Consider the following 26,134-nt stretch of genomic DNA (forward strand, 5'->3'; position numbering starts at 1 on the left):
GCCTGGTTGTCTTTCAGTTCTGTGAGCTGCGTAATATCCTTCCATCATATCCTTTAGTGCTGAATTGTGTCAGTTTGTTGCCTGAAACTAGAAAACTCATATATAATGCACTTCCTCCTGTAGTCACCATTTCAGGAAATGTTACCACCAAGCCTAACCTAAAATAATTCCTTAAAATTTCAGTCTTCATCACGTGTCTCCTCTCACTCATTGCTAAATCCTGCCTTTTCTGCTCCCTGCTGAGTATTCTGTCTCTATAAAGTTCTTACCACCCCCCATCATTGTTTCTCTAGTACTCAGTGCAGTGCTTGGCAGACTACTCAATAAATTCTTGCTGAATGACTGAACGAATAGTGACATCATCCATCACCCCCAGAAACAAAAGCAAAAATGGATGAGGGCTTGTATATGTATGCGTATTTATCAGGGTAGCAGGACTTCAAAGTGAAATTGTTAAAAATTTTTATTGTTTATTTACTTTTGGCTGCGCTGGGTTTTCTCTAGTTGTAGTACGCAGGCTTCTCATCGCAGTGGCTTCTCTTGTTGCAAAGCATGGGCTAGGGTGCTTGGGCTCAGCAGTTGCGGCGTGAGGGCTTAGTTGCCCCTTGGCATGTGGCATCTTCCCAGACCAGGGATCAAACCCATGTCCCAAGCACTGGCAGGCATATTCTCAAACAATGGACCATCTGGGAAGCTGCTCAAAGTTAGTTTTTAATGTTTTCACAGAAGCAAATGATAGGACTTGAATCCAAGACTTCTGATTCCAAATTCCATACCATTTCCATTACACTTTGTATCTATACCATGAATCCTTCCCCTTCACTTGGAGTTCTGTTTATTCTTCCATCCTGGTCAGAGCCTTACTTACATCAAGTACCCATCTGCAGACACTAGACACAGCTCTAAAAGAAAACCCCTTTCCAAGGATATTTGCTTATTAACCAAAGGGCAGAGGAGGTAGGCAACAATGCATCTAGACTGAGGAGAGGAGCCCGTGACCCCAGGCATCAGCAAAGTGTTACAGCCAGGAGGCAGGGGGAGCTGGAGGTCAGGGATGTGACTAAAGCTTTCTGAACCTGGGGTACAGTCAATAACCTTCCTAAGTGGAGAACAGTGTGCTAGCCTGGAACAACTTCCTGTGTCCAAAAAAAAAAAAAAAAAAAAAAACCCACACACATCAGAATAATACTTTATTTATCAATCTGAAAATCTGTTCTTTTGGTTTTAAGTCCTGCAAAATGAGTGGTAAATCAAAGATCTGTACATGAGTCTCTGAGTATATGTGGTTATATGTCTGTATGAGGATAGATGTCTATGTCTACAGATGCTTTTGCTTTTTATAGTCTCACTATAATTTTAGCCCCACTTAATTAGTATATAAGGTCTTACTACTCTAAAAATGCTAAAACCTGAATTAAATATTCCAAGTCCAACAGTCTCTTCTCCCAAGCCTGCCTCCCTCCCTCCCCTAAGTCTGCTCCTCAGCCTCCATTAATGCTAGGTCTTTAGAGACAGCCAGGATTCAGTTTGAGAAACCAGAAATGAATTCTGGATCGTTAGTCCCTCTGACCTACATCCTCTAGCTGAGGAGTTTCTCCAGGGAGGTGTGTGGGGAGGTCCTGGCAGTTCCTCTTCAGAGTTGTGCACTTTGAATGGTAGACACCTAGAAGTAAACATGATTGTATTAGATGTGGACCTGCCCTCCCACCAACCACTCAAGGGAAGTAAAAAATCAGTCTTCCTCTCCTGAATATACTTAGTGTAACGCACTGGCCTTTGTGGGGGTGGGGGCAGGGGGAGGCTGTGAAACTGGCTACTGGGATGACTGTAAAGCCTTATTGCAGACTGTCCACTATTTCATTCACCATCTCTTTATGAGGACTTGCAGAGGGGAGTTCTTTCTTTTTAAAAAATTACTTATTTCTAGCTTTGTTGGGTCTTGGTTGTGGTGCTCAGGCTTAGTTGACCCTCAGCATGTGGGATCTTAGTTCCCTGACCAGGGATTGAACCCATGTCCCCAGCAATGGAAAGCAAATTTTTAACCACTGGACCACCAGGGAAGTCCCAGAAGAGATTTCTTTTCATCTTAGTAGCAAGAGTTGTTCTCTTAAGGAATGGGCATAATAAAGTGGGTGAACTGATCAGGTTTTCCCTCTTCTTCTTGGATGTTAGAAAGTCTGGAACCAATTTTGTGGTCTATCATTAGTAAGTCTATTTTACAGAATGCATTTTTGTACTTGCCTAATTCATGGCTCCATTTTATGTCATTATCACTAATGTACAGAATTCTGCGTTACTTTGCTACATTTTGTGTGTGTGTGTACTTACCTTTTGTATGCCTTTTGTGTCTCTTAACTCCTTTTTGAAGTAAGTTTAGGCATAAGTAAATGCATTCTTAGGAGACGGCTATGAGAAGGGATCAGGAGATCCAAGGCCAGTTGGGAAATGGGCACAAAGGAAGCCTCATTTACTCTTGATTCTTCAGGCTCCTACCTGCTTGACTTTGCCCTAAGGAATCTGTTCACTGCTGGGTTCCCCTCGCAGCCCACAGTGAGGATTCCAGCCTGCAGCCAAGCCTCAGTCCATCCCCAATCCCAGTCTCACCACTCCCGTGTTCTCTGAGCATCTGGCCTCCTTACCTCTTCTTCGGGCTCAGGTGCTATGACATTGCTCTCTTCTGGAACTGCAGAGCCATGAAGCTGAAGACTTTGGTTCTACAAAAAGAAGAGTTCTACTGGTGAGGTGTGGCTCAACGTCCCAGCCTGTCGGCTTAGAAGGGTCTTTTGTGCCTTACACTTTATAAGGGTCACAGGTAATACTAAGGGCAAACACATAAAGTTGTTTCACCGCCGCCTGAAAGCATCAGGGAAGGCTTTATGTCATCCCCTCTCGGATTAGGAAAACAAGATTCAGAGGCTGAAACGACTTGCTGGGACAGGCAACCAGGCCTGTGAATTCCAGAACTGTTTCCATGACTTGTATGACATGCATCTATATAGATGTATTTATGTGATGGTCTGTAAGGATACAAATATAGGTCTTAAAACCACTAGCTACCACTTCTAGACTAATTCTCCTCAAGAATGCACACACTTAGATGATCCTAACCCCTGGCAGTTAGGAGAGCCAAGTGACATGATGTCTTCTTTGGGAAAAGGTCTAGGTTCTGAGATGGGAGCCTGAGGCGTGGAACTGCTAAGACAGGGGAAGACCTTGGCACTCTAAAAGGTTTAAAAAGAATTTTTAAAAATTGAAATTTAATTTACACACTATAAAAGTCATCCTTTTTAAGTAAAACCTAACAGTATGATAGTCGTGTGAAATTCTGTGATTTTTCCTTTCAGGAAAATTTCTTTATTCTTAGTCCCTCTGCTGATTCTAGGCCATGAATTACCTCAAAGGTAATATTAACTCTGGGCTTCCATGGTGGCTCATTGGTAAAGAATCTGCCTTCAAGGCAGGTGACACATGTTCAATCCCTGGGTTGGGAAGATCCCTTGGAGAAGGAAATGGCAACCCACTCCAGTATTTGTGCTTGGAGAATCCCATGGACAGAGGAGCCTGGCGGGCTGCAGTTCATGGGGTTGCAAAGAATCAGACATAACTTAGTGACTAAACAACAACAATACTACCTCCAAGTAAGTAAGTGCTACCTCCAAGGAAGTTATCAAAATCTTCGTGTTCTCTCAGGTGATTCAAATGCTGGGCAAGAACACATTTTCTCAGTTATCTTTTTATTTACCCACTTTTATATGTGATAGGTCCACAGTTCTGCTTGAGAGAACATATGATTTATGATGTATCTATGAGGGAGGTGAACAAATTTTATAGGGACACAAGCTTCAGAGGACTGATGGTACTGACAGGCCAGGATCTAAGATGCTCTATTGCTTAATTCCACAGGAAAAATATGTCTCCTTAGCCACTGACTAAAGCAATCCCACAGGAGAGGCTGGGAGTAAGGAAAGACTATATAAATCTCAAATGTAAGGAGGCTGTGTCCTGTACCTCTTTTCCTACCTAGCGTGTTCCTCAAAATAGTCAAACAGCATCATGGCCCCCAGAATTTCCCCTTCAGTAAAATTACTCCAAGAATGCAAACTTATTCACCTGAGCCAAACAGCTCATTCTGTTGCTGCCTCTATACTAAAATCATACATTACAAAGTCAAATTTAATTTTGGATTTTCCATAGGTTGAGTTGCTTTTTCAGTGCAGAAAAGCGACTCTACTCTTCACTACACAAAACCCCACATTGACCTTGTGCTTATTCACTATCCACATGTCCCGCATATCTCTCTCACACAGAATGGCAACCTCAGACCGGAAACCAGCAGCAAGTTTTATGTCCTATGTATTAGGATTTTCAATATCTCAATATCTCACGTGAGTCACGTGAATGTCCTTCCCAGGCAAGGATATAACACCCTTGATGACTCAGATTTTAGTACCACAGGGGAGTCAGCTGAGATAAGCTTATTGTCCTCATGTTTTCTATCTTCCTTGTCTTGCCAGGCATCACAGCCTTGTGCCCTTTGTCCATGCCAGCTCCTCTCAGACAGCAGGGAGCTCCCAAGATAGCTGGGTCAACCTTCAGGTAGGCATACTCAGTAGTAGGGTGCTGTGATCTGAGGTGTACCAGACATTGCACACTCCCAGATATCCATATGGTTCATGCCCTGGCCTCCTTCACTGCCCAAGTGTCACCTTTTCTGACCACTGTTTAAAACTGCAATTCAGCACCCCCTCCTGGTGCCTTCCCCTACTTAGTTTTTCTCTGTAACTCTTATTAGCACTAAACTATAATTTTACTTACTTATTCTGTTTCTTGTCTCTTTCCCCTCCACTAACAGGTAAGATGCAGGAAGGCAGAGAATTTTGTGTTTGGCTTCACTCTAATAACCCTACTTCCTAGAAAAGTGTTTGGCACATAGAAGGGGTTTAATGAATGACTGTGGACTGAATGAATGACTCTGGATGCCATCCAGTCAGATGCTGCACCGTAACACTCTGCACAGCGCACCTGACAGGTAGGTGAGCACACAGTCAAGGAAGGGGAACTATTTTTCAAGGTGGCTCATCCTTTGGTTTTTGGATGCCCCTGATGCCCCCTTTCCCTGTATTAAAAAAAGATTTTTCCCATGCCATTTTTTAACAGAGCTAATTGCTGAAAGTTCCTCTACATTGATTCAAACTGTACCTTAAAAAAAAAAAAAAACTACTTCAACACATAGGGCCTTTTTCTGTCCTCAGGAGTCTTGAAGAACAAGTCAAATCTCTCTTCTATATGATAGACTTTCCATGTAATTTGAATAGAATATGACTTGATTTCCAGATTTTTCACAGAGGGTCTGTGTCTCTATTTTAACACAATCCTTTTCTCATCACAATTTTCACTTTTCAAAAGACCATCCTTTTGCTTTACTGTCCTCTGTGAGTTCCTTCTAGGCCTCTCTCATCAAAGACAATGCCTTGGAAATTTGCTGATGCCATTTTGCTTGGGGTCTATTTACCATAGTTACAAGTATGACAAAGTGAAATGAGACCTTCCTCCCTACCCCACATTAAAAAAGGTAACGATCAGGATGGCAGTTGTAGGTACTTTATATTGGGAACTCCCAGAACTTGGAGCAAAAGAAAGAAAGTAAGAATTAGTAACAATCTGGTTATACTAATATTAGAGATAAGCCCTTAGCAAAAGTCAATTACCCTAGCAGTAAAAGTGAAAGTGAAGTCACTCAGTCGTGTCGGACTCTTTGCGACCCCATGGACTGTAGCCTACCAGGCTCCTTAGTCCATGGAATTTTCCAGGCAAGAATACTGGAGTGGGCTGCCATTTCCTTCTCCAGAGGATCTTCCCAACCCAGGGATTGAACCCAGGTCTCCTGTACTGCAGGCAGACGCATTACCATCTGAACCACCAGGGAAATCTACCCTAGCCTAGCAGTACAGATCACTAAATTAGTTGCTATGATGATGTGAAAGAAATCCCAGAACCAAAAAAGGTGTCCAAGACTATTCTTGAAACTGTAATATAATGACGTAAAATCCTATCTACTGTGGGGCAACCTGAGCATAGCAAAAATGATCCACATGGAGATTATAAAAGGGAATAAAGACTCAGCCAGATCTATTCTCACCTGAGAGTTCATCAAAGTAGGGGAAGTACAAAGTTCTTCTGGGTTCAGATTGTCGGTGTTTTCCTTTTCTCTTACTGGCTTCTCTGGTGGCTGTGGGTCAGGAGAGGCCTCTGAGGAGGCCCGAGGGCTGGTGGGTGAGGCTGGAGGGCTGGAGGGCGTGTTCCCTAAGGAGCCCCTGGGACTGGGAGTGGCTCTGGGTGGCGGAGGCCTGCTAGGTGGTGCTGAAGCCCTCTGCACAGAGACTTTCTTCTTTAGCTCTTCAGATCCTTCGCTTGAGGTACGAGTTCGGAGGACTACTACTGAGGAAGATGAAGCCTGCTCTGAAGGGGTCAGAGCTCTGGCTGGTGATGGAGCTGGGGAGCAAGGGAAAACTTCCTCCTGGGACTCTCTATCTTCAGTGAGGGGTGAGGGCTGGGATTGGATGGGGCCATTGCAGGCTGGCAGAGGCTCTTCTTCCTCAGAGGAGCTTGTCTCGGCCTCCTCCTCTGTTTCCTTGTCTTTTAAGGGCTCTTCTTTAATCTCGGAGTTGTCTTCTCCCTGGGCTGAATCAGATGCCAGCTCTTCTTCACTTGCTGAGCTGGAGTCCTTCTCACTCTTCAAGGAAAGTGCAGAAGGACTGGTAGGTGAGGTTATAGGGCTGGAGACTATAGATGTTCGAACTGGGGGAGAGATGACTAAAGAGCGTCTGTTGCTGCTAAAAAAAGGAAGGGCATTTAGATTCAGAAGAGTGAAAACCTGGAAGTAACCCCAATACCCCAAATATATAATGATACATTCATATAATAATAAAACAGAAAAAGCAATTTTAAATGACATCAGAAAGTTTGTACAATTGGCAATAGTGCTTAAATTATAAAGTAAAGTTGAAAAAGGCTATAGAATTTTTATCCATATCACAATCTTGATTATCTAAAAATATATAAAGAAAAAGTGACTGGAAAAAAACTCAGCAATATATTAACAAAGTATTTTCCTTGGGGAAAAACAGTTCATGAGTGAAATACAGTTGATCCTCATGGATTCCGTATTTGCGAATTCATCTACCCTCTGAAACGTATTTAAACCTCAAGATCAACACTTGTGATACTTTCAGAAGCACTCTCGGACACATGCCAGCTATGAAGAACGATTGCCTGACCGGTACTCTCCCAGCTGAGCTCTAACAAGGCAAGCCTCTGCCTTCCTGTTTTAGCTCTCTTACTGTAAATATGTCCTGTTTGCCAAGTTTTTACACATTGTTGTGCTTTTCTTTGGTGATTTTGCTGCTTAAAATGGCCTCCAAGTGCAGTGCCAAAGTGCTGTTTGAGAGCAGAAAGTCTGTCGTGTGCCTTCCAGAGAAAATACATACGTTAGATAAGCTTCATTCAGGCATGAGTTATAGTGCTGGTGGCTGTGGGTTCAATATGAATGCTGCTGCTGCTGCTTCTAAGTCGCTTCAGTCGTGTCCGACTCTGTGCGACCCCATAGACGACAGCCCACCAGGCTCCCCGGTCCCCAGGATTCTCCAGGCAAGAACACTGGAGTGGGTTGCCATTTCCTTCTCCAATGCATGAAACTGAAAAGTTCAAGTGAAGTCGCTCAGTCGTGTCTGACTCCTAGTGACCCCATGGACTTCAGCCTACCAGGCTCCTCCATCCATGGGATCTTCCAGGCAAGAGTACTGGAGTGGGGTGCCATTGCCTTCTCCCAATATGAATGAATCAACAATATATATTAAATGTCTTTAAACAAATATACAAGAAAGGTTCTGTATGGATCGCTTGATGAAAATGTTGGGACCAGGGGCTCCTAGGAACCTAACCCCATGTTTCCCCTAGGAGCAGTGGGTCAGTATTCACTAATTCAGTGCTTGTGGTGATTTCTAGAACAAAACTACCATGAACAATGAAAACTGACTACAACATTTATTGAGTATTCTGGATACTGTGCTGAGTGCTTCTGCAGGCAACATCAGCTTAACTCCTACTCACCTCCTTAAGTGCCTCCTGGGTACCAGCCACTACCTGATTAATCAACCCACAAATATTTGCTTGACGTATAGCAACTATGTGCTGTATCCTGGGTTCAAGGATGGGAGAGAGTGATAGGAAGAGTGATAGTAAGAGCAAGGTAATAATTTAGTTCCAGCCCTGTGGGAGTTTCTGATGTAAGATAAGCTAAGTGACATAAGGTTCTTTCTAGCACTAGCATCTTATGGGTCAGCAGTTTTAGAAGGCCCAGGATATAGCAAGAAAAGATCAGATTTCTCTGCAAGGTTCTAGGACAGCTTGGTGTAAGTGATGGTTAATTTCAGATGAATGGACACTTAGAGAGAACTCTGGTTTTCAATGCTGGGAAGAGAAGAAATAGAGTTTTTGGAAAAGGGAAGTCTATATTGGCCTGTTAGTGATTCCTTTTAATAGTCTGTAACTGACTGCTAAATGAGTACTACAAATATCAAATACAAACAACATACTGAGCCCCATTCTTTCTTCAAATCTTAAACTCAGTTTCAGCACCTCCTTGAAGTCTTCCCTGAATCTATCTGCATACTGCAATCACTTAACTCTTGGAATTCCTAACTGGTCTCTTAGGTGCTTAGTATGTGCAATTTTATATTGTTCCTTGTTTTCTTAGGCATATTTTGTGTCCTTCCAACTTTTGTAAGTCACTTCAGGGAAAAGACAAGTCACCTATGTCTCTGGATCCCTAACTCTCAGCATAAAACTTTGTGCATAGAAAGAAATTACTAAAACTTAAAAGGCTTTAGAATAAGAAAGTGATCACATTATGAAGATAACAGACATGCCACATTGACACACACAGGAAGGCAAGTCATGACAGGTTAAGAAAGGGTATTTGTAATGCATATCACTAAAGGACTAATATCCAGAATATAAAAAAAAACCCACCTCATAGAAATCAATTTTTTTTTTTTTTAGAAATCAATTTTTTAAAAAAAGTAAACAATCTACATGAAAAATGTGAATAAAGGATAAACATGAAAGTCACAGAACAGGAACCTTAAAAGGTCAATAACATGAACAGATATTCAAGCTAACCAGCCATTGTGGAGATGTAATTAAAACTGCAAAAAATTCAATTTCATACCCATTTCCTTGGAAAAATTAAGAAGTCTGACAATGTCACATGTAGCTAGAATATGGAGCAATGGGGGCTTCCATGCACTGCTGGTGGGCTGTAAACTGGGACAATGGCTTTAGAGAGCAATTTGGCAATGGTAATGTCTTGTAAGGCTGAAGGCACCCAAATGTACAGATTCTATGAGTCAGCAATTCCACTCCCAGTACATCCTAAAGAAACTCTTAATAATACTCATACAAGGAGAAATGTAAAACACATTCATCGCACCATCATTTGTAATAGCATAAAACTGGAAGGCAATGTCAATGTCCACGAGCAGTTCAGATAAATAGATTGTGAACTAGCCATATAGTAATATCTATAACAGTTATGAAAAGGAAAGATCAGAGCTAACAACATGTAGCAACAAGGATAAGTAAATCTCAAAAACAATACTAAGAGAACAAAAGAATATATACAGTATAATTATATTTAAATAAAATTTTAAAACATGCAAAATAGTATTTTTGTGTATTCATATATGTGTATGATTAAAGTAAAAAAACATGTGGATAATAAATACTAAAATTTAAGACAGTGGTTACCCTTGGTGGGGGACAGGAAGAGAAAGTGAGTGGGGAAAGGACACTGGGAGATTTAATTATATATTCTTTTTTTCCTTTAAAAAGTTTTTACTTATTGATCTATTTAGTTCTGGTTGCACTCAGTCTTTGCTGCTGCACACAGGCTTTCTCTAGTTGTGCAGAAGTGGGGTCTACCCTCCGTTGTGGTTTGTGGGCTTCAGTAGTTGTGGCACGTGGGCTTACTTGCTCTGCAGCATGTGGGATCTTCCCGGACCAGGGATCGAACCTGTGTCCCCTTCATTGGCAGGCGGATTCACTGAGCCACCAGGGAATTCATTAAGTGATTTCTTAAATTTGGTGATGGGTATATGGCTATTTGTTCTACTATTTTTTATATCTTTAGTTATCATTGAAGTATTTCATAAAAGAAAAATAATTTATTTAGGGGTGTAGCACAAACAAAAAACAATATTATGTACTTGGACACAAAGGAAAGGTCAGGATTTGGGGTCAGAGATGAGAGTGCTGAATGTGTTCACACAGGATAAACCAAACAGAAATGAGTCTCAGAAGCAGCTCACCTTGAGAGTCCCTTCACCACAAAGACTTTGTCGGAATGTTGCTTCTCCAGTTTGCTCATCACCTCGTAGAGATTGTGGTTCAGCTGGAGCAAGCAAGAGAAAAGATATTAGCCACGTGGGAATCTGGGACCAACAAATTCCTTCTCTCCCCAATATAAAACCTTCCTACCCTAAATGATAAAATTCTTCATCTCTTTTGCATTAGTGTCTCAGTTGTGTCTTAATTTTTGTCGTTTCCATCAGACTGGCAGTTCTCTCAAGGCTAGGTTCTTGATATCTGATGTTGATTTGAGGCTCTAGCTTCTCTCAGGTGACCCAGGGAACACAAAGTCATTGTAATATCAACTAGACAAACCATAATTTAGCCAAGAAACTGTGGAGAGGAACATGTGTGGATATGGATGTGAATATAATTAATACTGTAACAGCAAGGTGTCTTGGAATTGCAGGACTAGAAAATACCCCATGAGGTCATGTTCCATGGCTGCCCATCACTAAGTAGGACCGGTCCTTTCCAAGACCAATGACCTGAGAAACTGAGCTATGTTTAAACACTGCCTCCACTCCCCAGCAACAGAAGACAAAGATTGCACAACTTAGTTCCCCACTTCAGCTGTCCCTTCTATAGTCCTAATCTCCTTGGTGCACCTGAAACTCATTTGGAGACCATTCAGTTGTTAATGGAGCAGCACAGTCCATCAAGTGCTGTTATTTCACCATGAGAAAAAAGTAAACATCTGTGGTGCCAATATGGATATTTAATGAGGTTATGTAAATTAAAGCGACCTTCATATTTGTTAGAAAAACCCTCCTAGGTGTCTAAATGGGCTTCTCTGGTGGCTCAGATGGTAAAGAATCTGGCTGCAATGCAGGAGACCCGAGTTTAGTCTCTGGGTTGGGAAGATCCTTGGGAGAAGAGAATGGCAACCCACTCCAGTATTCTTGCCTGGAGAATTCCATGGACAGAAGAGCCTGGCAGGGTACAGCCCATGGAGTTGCAAAGAGTTGGACATGACTGAGCGACTAACACTTTCAGGTGTCTAAATTGGCCAGATGTTTCTCACCTTGCTCATTTCCCTGTAGAAGACATCCCTCAGGTTGGAAATGTTTTGGAAGATGGTCACATAACAGCCAATACGACTATCAGGAAGCAAAAGAACAAACACGTACAGGTAAGTGCTGGTAAAGGAAGTCTGTGTTGGAAGTGTAAGGTAGATGCATAAGCCAAAGCCAGCCATTGCCGGGCTCCACACAGAAAAGCACTCCATGGCCTAGACTCAGGATGTTGGGATCTGGATTCATCAGAGTCAGGACAGGAGTACACTAGACTCTCAGGAGTGGGAAGGCAGGGGAGACATGACACCAAAGTATAACAGATCTCTATGAATGAAGTTTCCCGGTGGCTCAGAGGTAAAGAATCTGCCTGCAACGCAGGAGCCACAGGAGACATGGGTTCAATCCCTGGGTTGGGAAGAGCCCCTGGGAAGGGCATGACAATCCACTCCAGTATCCTTGCCTGGAGAATCCCATGGACAGAGGAGCCTGGAGGGTTACAATCCATAGGGTTGCCAAGAGTTGGACATGACTAAAGTGACTTAGCACGTGTGAATGAAGTTATCTGATTCAGGCTCTTCAGAAACTGAAGTAGATGTGAAGGTGCTTTGAAGAATTTTAGAAGTGATGTATAAGGCCATACAGCTATAATTATAGTAAGTATTCTTTCTCAGTATGTGGTACTTGGATGTCTATGCAGCTGTATGTACATTAATGAAATTCTACTGTAAATGAACTGTGGAAGTTTACATTTAAAGCAACTATTAAATTTCAATTCTGTTTAAATTAGGAATCACATAATTAACATTTTAGAATACATGTAGTCATTATAAAGGATCCCTCATTCATAGACTAATATAAAGTGACAATATAAAATACTCTGACTACAACTGCATTAAAGTATATCTTGTACAATAAAAAGAAAATAGGATACAAATCAGAACTTCTGATCAGATTCCTCTTCCAATGTGGGAAATTTATATCTAAAACATTTTTACCTACTGTGAAGCAAAATGGAAACACTCATCCCATGGTATATCTTGTATATGAATCTAGATGTTCATGAACCAAGCTTGTTTAAAACAATACACACTCAAGCATAAAACCAGATTCTCCTAGCAGGCATGATGACAGCACTTTACTTGCCAAGATCTCTCCTACCTAAGAGACATCTTGTCTTTAAACCCAGAAAAGCTGGTAGGGCAAAGAATCTCTGAATTGCAGATGAAGAAATTAAGGTCCAGAGATAAGGTGGTGAGCCTAATAACCCCCAGCAAGTTAGGAGCAGGGCTGAGGCTACATTCCATTCTTGGACCAGGGCTCTTTTCAGGAGGCAACATGTTTGGGCTGCCCAGGGCCTGGGATCCAGCCCTCTTCTGAAACTCAGTCATTACCTGTTATAAAGGACAGGCAGCTCCTCTAGTAGTTCCTGGTTCAGATCTTCAAACACAAGCTGGGCTTTGTTGAACTCTTCCTCTGCCTAGGTAGTAAGAGAGACAGACCAATTCCCCTTATTCCTGAACCCAAACCTAGAGATTGCTTCCTCTCTCTTCTGCATTTTTTCAGGGACTAGGCTTACTAGGAAACATGCCTCTCCTTCCCCAGACCTGTGTCCTCCCCAGCCTTGAGTCTGACTATCCTGAGAGCATTGGTGTCAGAGGAAACAGGATTTCCTTCAAGACAGTGGAGGCTGAATTTATCATTTCCTAAACCGAACTTGGCTCAACCACCTGCCACCACTGTGGGGAAACGGAGGGCAGGAAGGTTTTACCAGGGTTTATTTGTTTTTTACCTTGGCTGTCTTGGCCTCATCTTTCTTCTTGGCATTCTGTACCGCCTCCAGGTGATGTCGGGCACTGTCGTAGTCCACGAGCTTCCGGCCCCGCTTGGCGATTCTTTCCTAACCCAGAGTCAAGAGAGACGACCTTGATACTCACTCTTAAGTGTCCAGGATGTTGGTAACAGAGCATCAGAGAGGCAGCATTCCTGTCCTATTATCCAAGTTTATTGTACTTTCTAACAGGGTTTTGTGCTCAGGGATCTCCCTCATTATCTGGAAAGAATGGAGAATTCTCAGGGGGAGAGAGTAGAGGGCAATCCCCCAGAGCACCTGGAAGCCTGCACTCAACTGCAACATATCCTACGACCCTATTAGAAACTGGCTCAGCACCCAGAAGAAATGGCCTTGAGAAACCTACTCAATTGAAAGTCAGGAGTTTTGGGGTTTTACTCCCAACACTACCATTTATTAGCCTTGTCACCCAGGGCAAGGCATGCCTCTTTTGGAGCCTCAGTAGCCTCATCTGCCCTGTGTTGTTCTTTAGTTGCTCAGTTGTGTCTGACTTTTGTGACCCCATGGACTGTAGCCTGCCAGGCTCCTCTGTCCATAGCACTTCTCAGGCAAGAATTCTGGAGTAGGTTGCTGTTTCCTCTTCCAGGGGATCCTCCCGACCCAGGGATCAAACTCATGTCTCTTGCACTGGCAGGTGAATTCTTTACCGCTGAGGCACCAAGGACTGATTTCCTTTAGGATGGACTGGTTGGATCTCCTTGCAGTCCAAGGGATTCTCAAGAGTCTCCTCCAACACCACAATTCAAAAGCATCAATTACTTAGTGCTCAGCTTTCTTTATAGTCCAACTCTCACATCCATACATGACTACTGGAAAAACCATAGCTTTGACTAGATGGCCTTGGTTCGCAAAGTAATGTCTCTGCTTTTGAATATGCTGTTTCTTCCCAGGAGCAAGTGTCTTTTAATTTCATGGCTGCAATCACCATCTGCAGTGATTTTGGAGTCCAAAAAGATAAAGTTTGGCACTGTTTCCACTGTTTCCCCATCTATTTGCCATGAAGTGATAGGGCTGGATGCCATGATCTTAGTTCTGAACGTTGAGCTTTAAGCCAACTTTTTCACTCTCCTCTTTCACTTTCATCAAGAGGCTCTTTAGTTCTTCTTCACTTTCTGCCATAAGAGTGATGTCATATGCATACCTGAGGTTATTGATATTTCTCCCAGCAATCTTGATTCCAGCTTGTACTTCATCCAGCTCAGCGTTTCTCATGATGTACTCTGCATATAAGTTAAATAAGCAGGGTGACAATATACAGCCTTGATGTACTCCTTTCCTGATTTGGAACCAGTCTGCTGTTCCATGTCTGGTTCTAACTGTTACTTCCTGACCTCATACAGATTTCTCAGGAGGCAGGTCAGGTGGTCTGGAATTCCCATTTCTTTAAGAATCCTAAAGGATATCAGTACTGAATATTCATTGGAAGGACTGATGCTGAAGCTGAAACTCCAATATCTTGGCCACCTGATGTGAAGAACTGACTCATTTGAAAAGACCCTGATGCTGGGAAAAGATTGAAGGCGGGTGGAAAAGGGGACAACAGAGGATGAGATGGTTGGATGGCATCACCAAATTCAATGGACATGAGTTTGGGTAAACTCCAGGAGTTGGTGATGGACAGGGAGGCCTGTCCATGGAGTTGCAGAGTCAGACATGACTGAGCGACTGAACTGAACTGAACTTAGACACCAGGGAAGCCCAGCTGCCCCACAGTGTTATTTTAAAGATCAAATACTGAATATAAAGTAGTTTGAAAATCCTAAAGCATAATAATAAAAATGGCAAACTATTATGAGCTCTGAGAGAACATCTACTCAATCTCATACCAACTACAAATTACACCAGGGAGAGGCAAACCATGGTAATGGCTTTGTCTTGTTCTCTCAACCACAGAATTTGAAAGGATCTTGTTAATGATCTGACCCAACTTCCTATTCAATTCACAAAGCTTATCTACAATATCCAAGATAAGAAGTAGTGAGACTTCTGCTTGAACAGAGAATAGACAACTCACTCTCTCTCAGTAGCTTTCTTTTTTTTTGGAAAGCTTTAGCTATGAGAAATTTAAGTGAGGCTTCCTTTAATTTCTTCCTATATTAATCTAAAACCAGCACAGTGTTCAACAGAGTAGATGTTTAATAAATATGAGTTGAATGAATTAATGAATTCTAATTCTACTTTCTGGAACAGTTTAGAACAGGCTGAAGTCCTCTTTTACCTAACAGGCTTTCAAATATTTGAAGATAATTATTATGACTCCTCTAACTTTTCTCTTCTCTACAATAAACATCTTTAGTCCCACCAGCTGTTTCTCACAACAAAAAGGGATGCTCTGACCTGGATCTAATTCAAAACCAGCCCAAATCTAGTTCACTGAAATCTAAATGTAACCTTTACACTGTCTCTAACCCTTCGTGCTAACCTCTTGTGTAAACCCTCAACTTTCAATCTTTTTCCTAACCTACCCAACTTCATTCCTAACCATGGGCTCTAACTCTACTTGTACTTTTACCCAAGTGAAAGTGAAAGTCATGTCCGACTCTTGGTGACTCCCTGGACCGGAGCCTACCAGGCTCCTCTGTCCACGAAATTCTCCAGGCAAGAATACTGGAGTGGATTGCCATTCTCTTCTCCAGGGGGTCTTCCCTGGAGATTGTGTCTTCTAACTTACATGGGCCACCCATAATCCATCCTTGATGCTGTAAACTGATTACCTTAATCTCACTGAACTGGGCCACATAGTTTTCCATGGTCCTCAAAACCTGGTCAGCTAGTTTTTCTTCATAGTCTTCCCAAAGGAGATCATTATTCTGTAGGATAGAGGCAGAGGGCAGTGGTAAGGGCCCTGCGTCTCAACAGCAACTTCACTACAGGGAAATATCCCAATTCTTCCTGCAACAAACTTCCTTTGAGAGCACCAATATTTTTAGAAGAGCATTTTGAACTCTGGAGAAAAGTCAGATGAAGAAACAGCTCTTTCTCAGGGAACTGCCTTGTAAGAGACTGGACATACATTCTAGGGATTAAGAACAGTTTTGGACTCTAAAGTTTGAAGGATAGGGAAGTTTGGGAGCAAACGACTGCATAAAGTTAGTTTTCAAAACCAACCAACTGGGTTTTGTGTAGGTAAAACTTTCTAAGGTTTTCAAGAGAGGAAGAGGATAAAAAACAGAGGAATCCACAGATTAGGGAAAACTTGCTTTTACCTTCATAGTTACAGCTCCTTCCTACTACCTGTGACCGCGGCTATACAAATAAACAGTGTGAATTGGCTCCTTTGTTCTCCTGTTTGCTTGGACAGAGAAGCTGGGATGAGGCTGAGATGAGGGTAGGGTGTGGAAGACTGTAAAGCCAAGCATACTCTTACCGCCACGATGGCCTTCAGCTCCTCATGACCGTCCCACTTGCTGCTGTAGATCTCCTGCAGGGTTTCTGACACTCTCTTTGAACTTTCATGCATCACTGAAAGGAGAGAACTCAGTGCTATCATAAAGTAGTCTGACATAATGATATAGGTGACAGGCGACTCAATGGGGCTAATCCAAAAAGGGCAAACTCCGTAGGTTTGGGCTATCAGTGAGGGAAGCTGGGTGGGGTTGGATAGGAAAAGCTACTCTTCCTTGGTCCACAAAGTTCCAGGGGTCAGGCACAGGCAAGTGATGAAAAGCCTGAGACCTCTTAGTAGCTGAATAAACACCATCTGGATCCCCCTGTGCCCCCTGATACTCACCTTTGACGGCACTGAGGAAGTTCTTCAGGTCCTTGTATAGCTTATGACCTTCTGCCTGAAAGGGAGAAGTGCCTCTGATGACTAAAGAGATACATCTGGAAAGATGCTCTAGGGGTCAAGGTTGAAAAGTAGGTTAAAAGCAGAAATCAGTCCTGGAATTTCTTCAAACGTTTGCAAATGTTATATATCAGCTTCTACTCTCTTTACCAAGAAGAGGTAAGTTGTCTCCTTTGGGACAAATCTTAAGTTGCGAAACTGCTCCCACTGCACTGGCACGTGTTTTTTCCTCCGTTTGTTCTCCCCAGTCAACGAGACCCCCCGCCCAACAGACCCTCGGAATTTAAGGGTCCTGTGTGACGCTATCTATGTGACCCTCTGGCTGACTCCATCTTCTCTGGGTAGAGAAACTGCTACCATTTTCTGCAGACACCAGGCTCCCTTCTTTCTTTGTACTCTGACACAGGCCATTGCTGTCCTTCCCTGCACTTCCTATTTCTTTTGGTATTTATGTTTTAATCAACAACACTCTTTACCAGATGTAATTATATGTAAGTCTTATGAAAATTTAGGTTCACTGTCATGAGACTAAATTGTGTCATCTCCAGGAAGACTCTGACCAATGTACGTGCGTGTGCGCTCAGTCACTCAGTCGTGTCCGACTCTTTGCAACCTCATGGACTGTAGCCCAGCAGGCTCTTCTGTCCATGGGATTTCCCAGGCAAGAATATTGGAGTGGGTTGCCATTTCCTTCTCCAGGGGATCTTCCCTACCCAGAGATCAAACTCGCATCTCGTACATCTCTGCACTGGCAGGTAGACTGTTTACCACTGACCAATGTATAGTTTTTTTTTTTTTAATTAATTTTTATTGGAGTAAGGTTGATTTACAAGGTTGTGTTTGCACTTCATTTTTTAATAGCTCTCGTAGAACTTCTGCCCACTGGTCCTCGGCTGGCCTTCTGTATTCAGAGCAGACTAGTCTCTCTTGCACACAGCTTTGAAGACATATTTCACAAGGTCTTCTTTTTCATTGACCTCCTCAATTGTTCCTTATGGTGTTGTCTAAGACCCATTACATCTGGACTCCTTCCTCTGTGTGAATTCTAGTTTCTAGGAGTCGAGTGAGGAGGAGTTTTGACCCCAGGCCATCAGCCTCTTGGAGACTGACACTCCCAACGTTTGGAGTGTGGGACTGGACGGACAGCCCACGTCAAGGGTATCCAACGGGGCCAGGCCTGCAGACCCGTGCAGTGATCCTCCGTTCAGATGATCTGAGCTAAGAGGCATTTTGCCATACATCATAAAAATACTTGTGAACATGTTTGCTTGTTTTATTCGCTTATGTTCATTATAAGTAGGCTGTTGAGTATACCAAGAGTATAAGAAATTTATGAGAAAAAAAGCTGAAAACTCACAAAATTCTATCTCATAATTTAAAAGTTTAAACTGTGGAACTGTTTGTGGGAAAAATCATTATTACTTAATTTCAGCCACAGAAAAACTAGGTCTACTTGGTCAAGTAAACAAAGGAAGTTAGATGATTATCATCCATCTTCTTGCCTCCAGAGCTCACCTCTAAGCCAGTTCAAACTCCTGACCATACCTCAGGCTAAAAGTCTTTTTCAAGGGGCTGCATGCCAGGGCTCAAAGGACACAAAGACACAGATAGTCTCAAGGGAATCTGAGGCGCCATCAGACGGGTGGGAGAAGAACTGGGATCGCATGCGTGGCACAGCAAACAAAGATCAAGGGAATATCCTGACAGAAGAAGGGTAAGATGCAACAGAGAGGTTAGAATGCATGAAGAATCAGTAAATCACTGAACCTGGTAACTGGAGGTCACAGGTGACCTTGAGAAAGCGCTTTTAATAGCGTGATAGAGACAGATTCAGTTAACAAAGTTCAGAAACAGCATTCACCAGGAAAGATTTCTCACTTCCTCTTTGCTTTGTCATTCACAGAAAAAAAGTTTAAACAGTCTAAGATGTACATAATATGTTTTAAACATGGATATGGTAGGTGGGTATAACTTTGAGAGTTTGAAAATATGATAACCATGCTTTGAAAGAGTTTGGGGGATTATATAAGTTCACAAGGATTTTAATTTCTTTTTTGAAAGGAAACAACAGGGACTCAACTTTTTCCTTCACCATGAAGATTTGGTCTCCACAATACAAATGTGAGTAATAAAAACTGTTAAAACTATCTTGCATAATTTCTACAAATGAAATTCTTAATTTTTTATCCCATTAGATATTATATGGCCTGAAAAACCAGATCAGTAATCAAGGCTACCATGTATGATGATGCAGGTTATATGTACACTATTCAAAACTAAGGGTACTATATATATACCATTGTCCTTAAGACGGGAAGGCTTTTACCCTCCACTGCACCTCACAAAAGCCCAACTCCATTTCTGTGTTTTAGATCAAGTGTCTTGGTCAAAGTTCTTCCTGTATGCTCCTGCTCTTTCCTTTGGGGAGATGAAGAGAGAGACAGATAGACAGAGTGAGTGTGTACGGTGGTGGTAGTGGGCGCTAGAGACGTGGGACAGGACCAGCGTCATTTTGTTTCTTTGACCTGAAATAATATCTGCAGGCTGAATAATCCCAGCATCTTTTTTCTCTCCAGACAGATGGGGCTCTGACAGTCTTAGCCTCCCACTTGTCTGGAAGTCAAAAACTTGTTTCTGCCACCAACTAGCAAGTTATTCTACTTCTCTTTAATTTCCTCATCTATAAATATCAACTAAGCCTAGCTCTAAATGTTAATTCTGGCTCTAAATATTATAATTTTATCACTTCTCTCTCAGTTCAGTTCAATTGCTCAGTCATGTCCAACTCTTTGCGACCCCATGGACTGCAGCACTCCAGGCCTCCCTGTCCATCACCAACTCCCGGAGTTCACTCAGACTCACGTCCATCGAGTCGGTGATGCCATCCAACCATCTCATCCTCTGTCGTCCCCTTCTCCTCCTGCCTTCAATCTTTCCCAGCCTCTAAATCTTTGCAAAATTCTTGATGGCATCATAAAGAGTCTGAGTTCACCCTTCCCATCCCTTAAACAAACAGTCCCTGCCCTCAGTTAATGAATCACTCTGGAAGCTTGTGCTAAGCACTCAGGTAGACAGAGCTGTGTCCTAACAGACTGGGGTTCTGAGGATGGAGAAGTCCATCCTGGGGTTCCCAACTTGCTAGAGAAAAACGGACTCAGAGAAACACAAACACTCAGCAAAATAAGAGCATCACCAATCCTGAGCAAGTGTTGACAGTTCTTGATCTAACAGAGGTCCAGGAGGGGAAGATGAAGCTTTAAATTTATGTATTTGTTTTTGGCTGGGTCTTCGCTGCTGTGTGTGGGCTTCCTCTAGTTGTGATGAGCAGGGACTCCTCTCTGCTTGTGTTGCTCAGGCTTCTCAATGCAATGGCTTCTCTTCTTGTGGAACATGGGCTCTAGGCATGTGGGCTCAGTAGTTGTGGTGCACGGGCTTAGTTGCCCGGCAACATGTGGGATCTTCCTGGATCAGGAATCAAACCTGGGTCCCCTGCATTGGCAGGTGGATTCTTAATTTTTGGACCACCAGGGAAGTCCCTAGATGTGATTTTAAAGGCAATGAATTGGAAGCAGCTGTCACTACCAGAAATAAGAGATGAAAATGCTGCTTGAGGAAAATAATTCTTCCTATATAATACATTTTGAGGAAAGGGAAAGGGGGAAATAAGCAGAATCCTCAAAGAAAAATTACTTATGAAAATTTGATTAAGCACCTTGGCAAGTGTCAAAGCCTTGAAATCTGGCTGGGTAGTTTGGGAGTAATATTTATTTATTAAGTTCACCTATAAACTGGTTGCACGTGAAAGGTAGGGCACATGACCAGCTGGTCCAACTTCTGGAAAACGTCACTCACTTTCAATTTCCGTGAAAGTGAAAGTCGCTTAGTTGTGTCCGACTCTTTGCAACCCCATGGACTATATACACTCCATGGAATTCTCCAGGCCAGAATACTGGAGTAGGTAGCCTTTCCCTTCTGCAGGGGATCTTCCCAACCTAGGGACTGAACCCAGGTCTCCCGCATTGCAGGCAGATTCTTTACCAGCTGAGCTATCAGGGAAGCCCAACTGCCTTAATCTTGTCCTTCTTCTTCCTGTTCATTTTAGACACCCAAGTCCAGCTTCAGACCCAACTGTATATTCACTGTTTTTCTCCCTAAACTGTGAAAGCCTTGAGAACAGGGGTGCTGTATTGTTTGTATGTAGCAAGTACCTATGAAATGGTTGTTAATTAAACTTTCCAAGCATATTCAAACACCAGTTACTGTAGGTACATCATTCTCTCAGGAGAAATGTTTTCCCTTATTTCTAACCTAACTCCATTTCATCTCTCAAATGTATTTCCTCGCTCAAGTGACAGTTAGTTGGTGGGCTCACACAGGGAATACTGAGGGGGTTGTCCCTTCTGATCCTCTTATTCTTCTTGATGGCTCTTCCTTCATCTCCTACCTTTTCTATCCACACGCCTGCCATTCCAGGTCCACCCTAAAAGGCAGAGAAAGAACTGAGGGCCATATGGGCCAAGAGCCAGAAACCTTTCAAAGTATGCTTCCAAACTTGGAGTTGGAAGCAGAACAGCAGCTGGAGTTGAGAAGAGGCCCAGGGAGGCCTCCACGTGAGGTATGGGGAAAAAAAGCAAAGGTTTTAAGTTTGAATCCTAGCTCTGCAGTTCTTAGTTACGTTACCTTGATTAAACTACTTCCCTCTCAATCAGATCCTATTTCCCGTTGATGGAGTTAGACTAGATTCAGTTCAGTTTGGTTCAGTTCAGTCGCTCAGTCGTGTCTGACTCTTTGCGACCCCATGAATCACAGCACTCCAGGCCTCCCTGTCCATTACCAACTCCCGGAGTTCACTCAGACTCACATCCATCGAGTCGGTGATGCCATCCAACCATCTCATCCTCTGTCGTCCCCTTCTCCTCCTGCCCCCAATCCCTCCCAGCATCAGAGTCTTTTCCAATGAGTCAACTCTTCGCATGAGGTGGCCAAAGTACTGGAGTTTCAGCTTCCGCATCATTCCTTCCAAAGAAATCCCAGGGCTGATCTCCTTCAGAATGGACTGGTTGGATCTCCTTGCAGTCCAAGGGATTCTCAAGAGTCTTCTCCAACACCATAGTTCAAAAGCATCAATTCTTCGGTGCTCAGCTTTCTTCATAGTCCATCTCTCACATCCATACATGACCACAGGAAAAACCATAGCCTTGACTAGACAGACCTTAGTTGGCAAAGTAATGTTTCTGCTTTTCAATATGCTATCTAGGTTGGTCATAACTTTTCTTCCAAGGAGTAAGTGTCTTTTAATTTCATGGCTGCAGTCACCATCTGCAGTAATTTTGGAGCCCCCCAAAATAAAGTCTGTCACTGTTTCCACTGTTTCCCCATCTATTTCCCATGAAGTGATGGGACCAGATGCCATGATCTTAGTTTTCTGAATGCTGAGCTTTAAGCCAACTTCTTCACTCTCCTCTTTCACTTTCATCAAGAGGCTTTTTAGTTCTTCTTCACTTTCTGCCATAAGGGTGGTGTCATCTGCATATCTGAGGTTATTGATATTTCTCCCGGCAACCTTGATTCCAGCTTGTGCTTCTTCCAGCCCACCGTTTCTCATGATGTACCCTGCATATAAGTTAAATAAGCAGGGTGACAATATACAGCCTTGACATACTCCTTTTCCTATTTGGAACCAGTCTGTTGTTCCATGTCCAGTTCTAACTGTTGCTTCCTGACCTGCATACACGTTTCTCAAGAGGCAGGTCAGGTGGTCTGGTATTCCCATCTCTTTCAGAATTTTCCACAGTTTATTGTGATCCACACAGTCAAAGGCTTTGGCACAGTCAATAAAGCAGAAGTAGATGTTTTTCTGGAACTCTCTTGCTTTTTCAATGATCCAGCAGATGTTGGCAATTTGATCTCTGGTTCCTCTGTCTTTTCTAAAACCAGCTTGAACATCTGGAAGTTCACGGTTCACGTACTGCTGAAGCCTGGCTTGGAGAATTTTGTGCATTACTTTACTAGCGTGTGAGATGACTGCAATTGTGTGATAGTTTGAACATTCTTTTGCATTGCCATTCCTTAGGATTGAAATGAAAACTGATCGTTTCCAGTCTTGTGGCCAAAATCTAGTCCTGTGACTAGACTGGTGGTGGCCAAAAGCTGTTCTCCCATTGCTACGTCATAATCACTTAGGAAGCTTAATGTAAAACAGATACTCTAGTTAATGATCATCTATGGCTGTTAATATCACACAAAAAAGGAGACAATCACACACCATGTGTCTCCCATGGAAGAATGTAACACCTATAATAACAAGTATTCTTGCTTCCAAAACAAACAAAAACAAAAATCTGAATCTCATCAAGTCTCTAAATCTATTAATTTACAGAAAATACAAGAGAGAGAGTAACATGTTAAACAGTATCAGATTCAATCAGCAAAATTTAGAAACTGCAGGAAAAACAACCTAGTATCATCCATAAATAAACTGCAAAAAGGAGAGATAAGAAACGTACAGATTAAGAGATTTATTAAATATGTTAACAAATTGCTGATTTAAACAAATTATTTATTTATTTTAATATAAATTTATTTATTTTAATTGGAGGTTAATTACTTTACAATACTGTATTGGTTTTGCCATACATCAACATGAATCCGCCACGGGTATAGTTTTAAAAAGTGACACAAATCGAGGAGTGTGAACACTGCATATTTTATGATATTAAGAAATTACTGCTATTTTTTTAGATATATTTAAGATACTGATAAAATATGTTTTAAGCCAGATACTTAACCCGAAATATCTTGAAAGATATTTGTATTCTAAAGTGAAAAAGGCAAGTTATAAAACCATATGAATGGAATAATAACACTTTTGTAAACCTATTATATGTTGTGGATATATTTAGAGATCATACACATACACAGCAAAGTAATTTTAAGTATAAAAAAACAGTAGTTGTAGCATGAGACGATGTGAAACCATTATTTTTTAATTTTTTTTCTTAATATACTTTTTTTTTGGCCATGTGGTTTGTGGGATTTTTAGTTCCCCAACTAGGGCTTGAACCTGGGCCTTTGACTCTGAGAACACTGGACCATCACAGGATTTCCTCTTGATATTTATAATTTAAAATCTCAAAAAAAATTTTAAAAACTCATTGTTAAAAAAAAAAAAACAAACTCATTGCTGTATTGAGTAAATGTTTTATAAAAAAAATATTTTTAGGTGTGATAATGATTTTGTGGTGAAATTTTAAGAGTCCTTATCTTTAGAGACTGATAATAACATTTTTACAGATAAAATATCTAGAATTTGCTTCATAATGATCAATGATAGGGAAAGTGGGTAGAGATACAGATGAAACAAGATTTTATCTGTATCAAGATGAAACAAGAAACAGGTTTTTCTTAGTATATATCTGAAATCTTCCATTAAAAAAAGTTTAAAAATACAAATTCCCAAGCTCTACTACTGAATATGTTGTATTTAAAAACATTTCTCAAATGATTCTGACACAGTCAACTACTTTATTATAGCTAATATGCTTTTAAATTAATTTTAAAGAATTGTTTTCCATATAATTCAGTTAACTGATATAAGACAATAAAGAATTTGACTGGTCTTTGGCTCTGGTTTCTGAGAAGTAACTTCTAAATTCTTGGGATTTTCCAAGTTACTTACAAGATATTCATGGTGGATCTCTCAGATCATACCTGAGTTTATGCTAAATAAATGACTCAGGATGGTGGCTAGTCAGGCCAGAAATGTGAACCATGTGATTAGGGGGTTGGGGCTTTCAGATAGGTGATATAAGCATGACCTCCAGGGGAAAGGAGAGGAGGGAAGTTAGAGATCAAGTTCAATCACATGGCCTATGATTCACTATGTAATGAAATCACAATAAAAAATCTAGACATCTAAAGTTTAGGTAAGCTTCCCTGGTTGGTGGCTTCCCTGGTGGCTCAGACGGTAAAGCGTCTGCCCGAAATGCGGGAGACCTGGGTTCAATTCCTGGGTCGGGAAGATCCCCTGGAGAAGGAAATGGCAATTCTACTCCAGCATTCTTGCCTGGAAAATCCCATGGACGGAGGAGCCTGATAGACTACAGTCCACGGGGTCACAAAGAGTTGGACACGACTGAGCGACTTCACTTTCCCTGGTTGGTAGTCCTATAACAACATGCTGGGGAAGTAACATGTCTTGAGAATGTAGAAGCTTCATGCTTGGGACCATCCCAGACCTCCCCTTGTGTATCTCTTCATTTGGCTGGTCCTGATTTGTATCCTTTATAATAAAACTGTAAGTAGAGCACTTTCCTGAGTTCTGTGAGTCATTCTAGTGAATTATGGAAGCTGAGTGGCCAGTCAGTTTAGTCGCTCAGTCATGTCCAAGTCTTTGACCCCATGGACAGTAGCATGCCAGGCTTCCCTGTCCATCGCCAACTACTGGAGCTTACTCAAACTCATGTGCATTGAGTCAGTGATGCCATCCAACCATCTCATCCTCTGTCGTCCCCTTCTCCTCCCGCCTTCAATCCTTCCCAGCATCAGGGTCTTTTCAAATGAATCCGCTCTTCCCATCAGGTGGCCAAAGTACTGGAGTTTCAGTTTCAACATCAGTCCTTCCAATGAATATTCAGGACTGATCTCCTTTAGGATGGACTGGTTGGATCTCCTCGAAGTCCAAGGGATTCTCAAGAGTCTCCTCCAACACCACAGTTCAAAAGCATCAATTCTTTGGCACTCAGCTTTCTTTATAGTCCAACTCTCATATCCATACATGACTACTGGAAAAAACCATAGCTTTGACTAGATGGACCTTTCTTGGCAAAGTAATGTCTCTGCTTTTGAATTTGCTGTCTAGGTTGGTTATAGATTTTCTTCTAAGGAGCAAGTGTCTTTTAATTTCATGGCTGCAGTCACCATCTGCAGTGATTTTGGAACCCAAAAAAATAAAGTCAGCTACTGTTTCCATTATTTCCCCATCTATCTGCCATGAAGTGATGGGACTGGATGCCATGATCTTAGTTTACTGAACGTTGAGTTTTAAGTCAACTTTTTCACTCTCCACTTTCACTT

The 26,134-nt window shown here is 42.0% G+C and overlaps 1 protein-coding gene across 3 annotated transcripts in view; it reads right to left on the bottom strand.

The window, feature by feature from the left end:
* Positions 1-695: 695 nt before the first annotated feature.
* The window catches only part of BIN2 (bridging integrator 2), a 37,705-nt gene continuing 12,266 nt past the window's right edge, over positions 696-26,134 (bottom strand). The window contains exons 3-12 of one of the 3 annotated variants that reach the window (XM_027542900.1): positions 17,003-17,057; positions 16,640-16,734; positions 15,987-16,082; positions 13,213-13,320; positions 12,815-12,900; positions 11,432-11,507; positions 10,368-10,450; positions 6,140-6,833; positions 2,640-2,714; positions 696-1,663 (exon numbers count right to left, since the gene is read on the bottom strand). In XM_027542900.1, coding sequence (XP_027398701.1) covers positions 1,634-1,663; positions 2,640-2,714; positions 6,140-6,833; positions 10,368-10,450; positions 11,432-11,507; positions 12,815-12,900; positions 13,213-13,320; positions 15,987-16,082; positions 16,640-16,734; positions 17,003-17,057 — 1,398 coding nt within the window. In that variant the 3' untranslated portion in view covers positions 696-1,633. Of the gene's footprint in view, positions 1,664-2,639; positions 2,715-6,139; positions 6,834-10,367; positions 10,451-11,431; positions 11,508-12,814; positions 12,901-13,212; positions 13,321-15,986; positions 16,083-16,639; positions 16,735-17,002; positions 17,111-26,134 lie in introns of all 3 variants that reach the window. The other 2 variants (XM_027542901.1, XM_027542902.1) reach the window with 2 other exon arrangements.

The sequence above is a fragment of the Bos indicus x Bos taurus genome, chromosome 5 (assembly GCF_003369695.1).
Source record: "Bos indicus x Bos taurus breed Angus x Brahman F1 hybrid chromosome 5, Bos_hybrid_MaternalHap_v2.0, whole genome shotgun sequence".
Classification (NCBI taxonomy): Eukaryota; Metazoa; Chordata; class Mammalia; order Artiodactyla; family Bovidae; genus Bos; species Bos indicus x Bos taurus.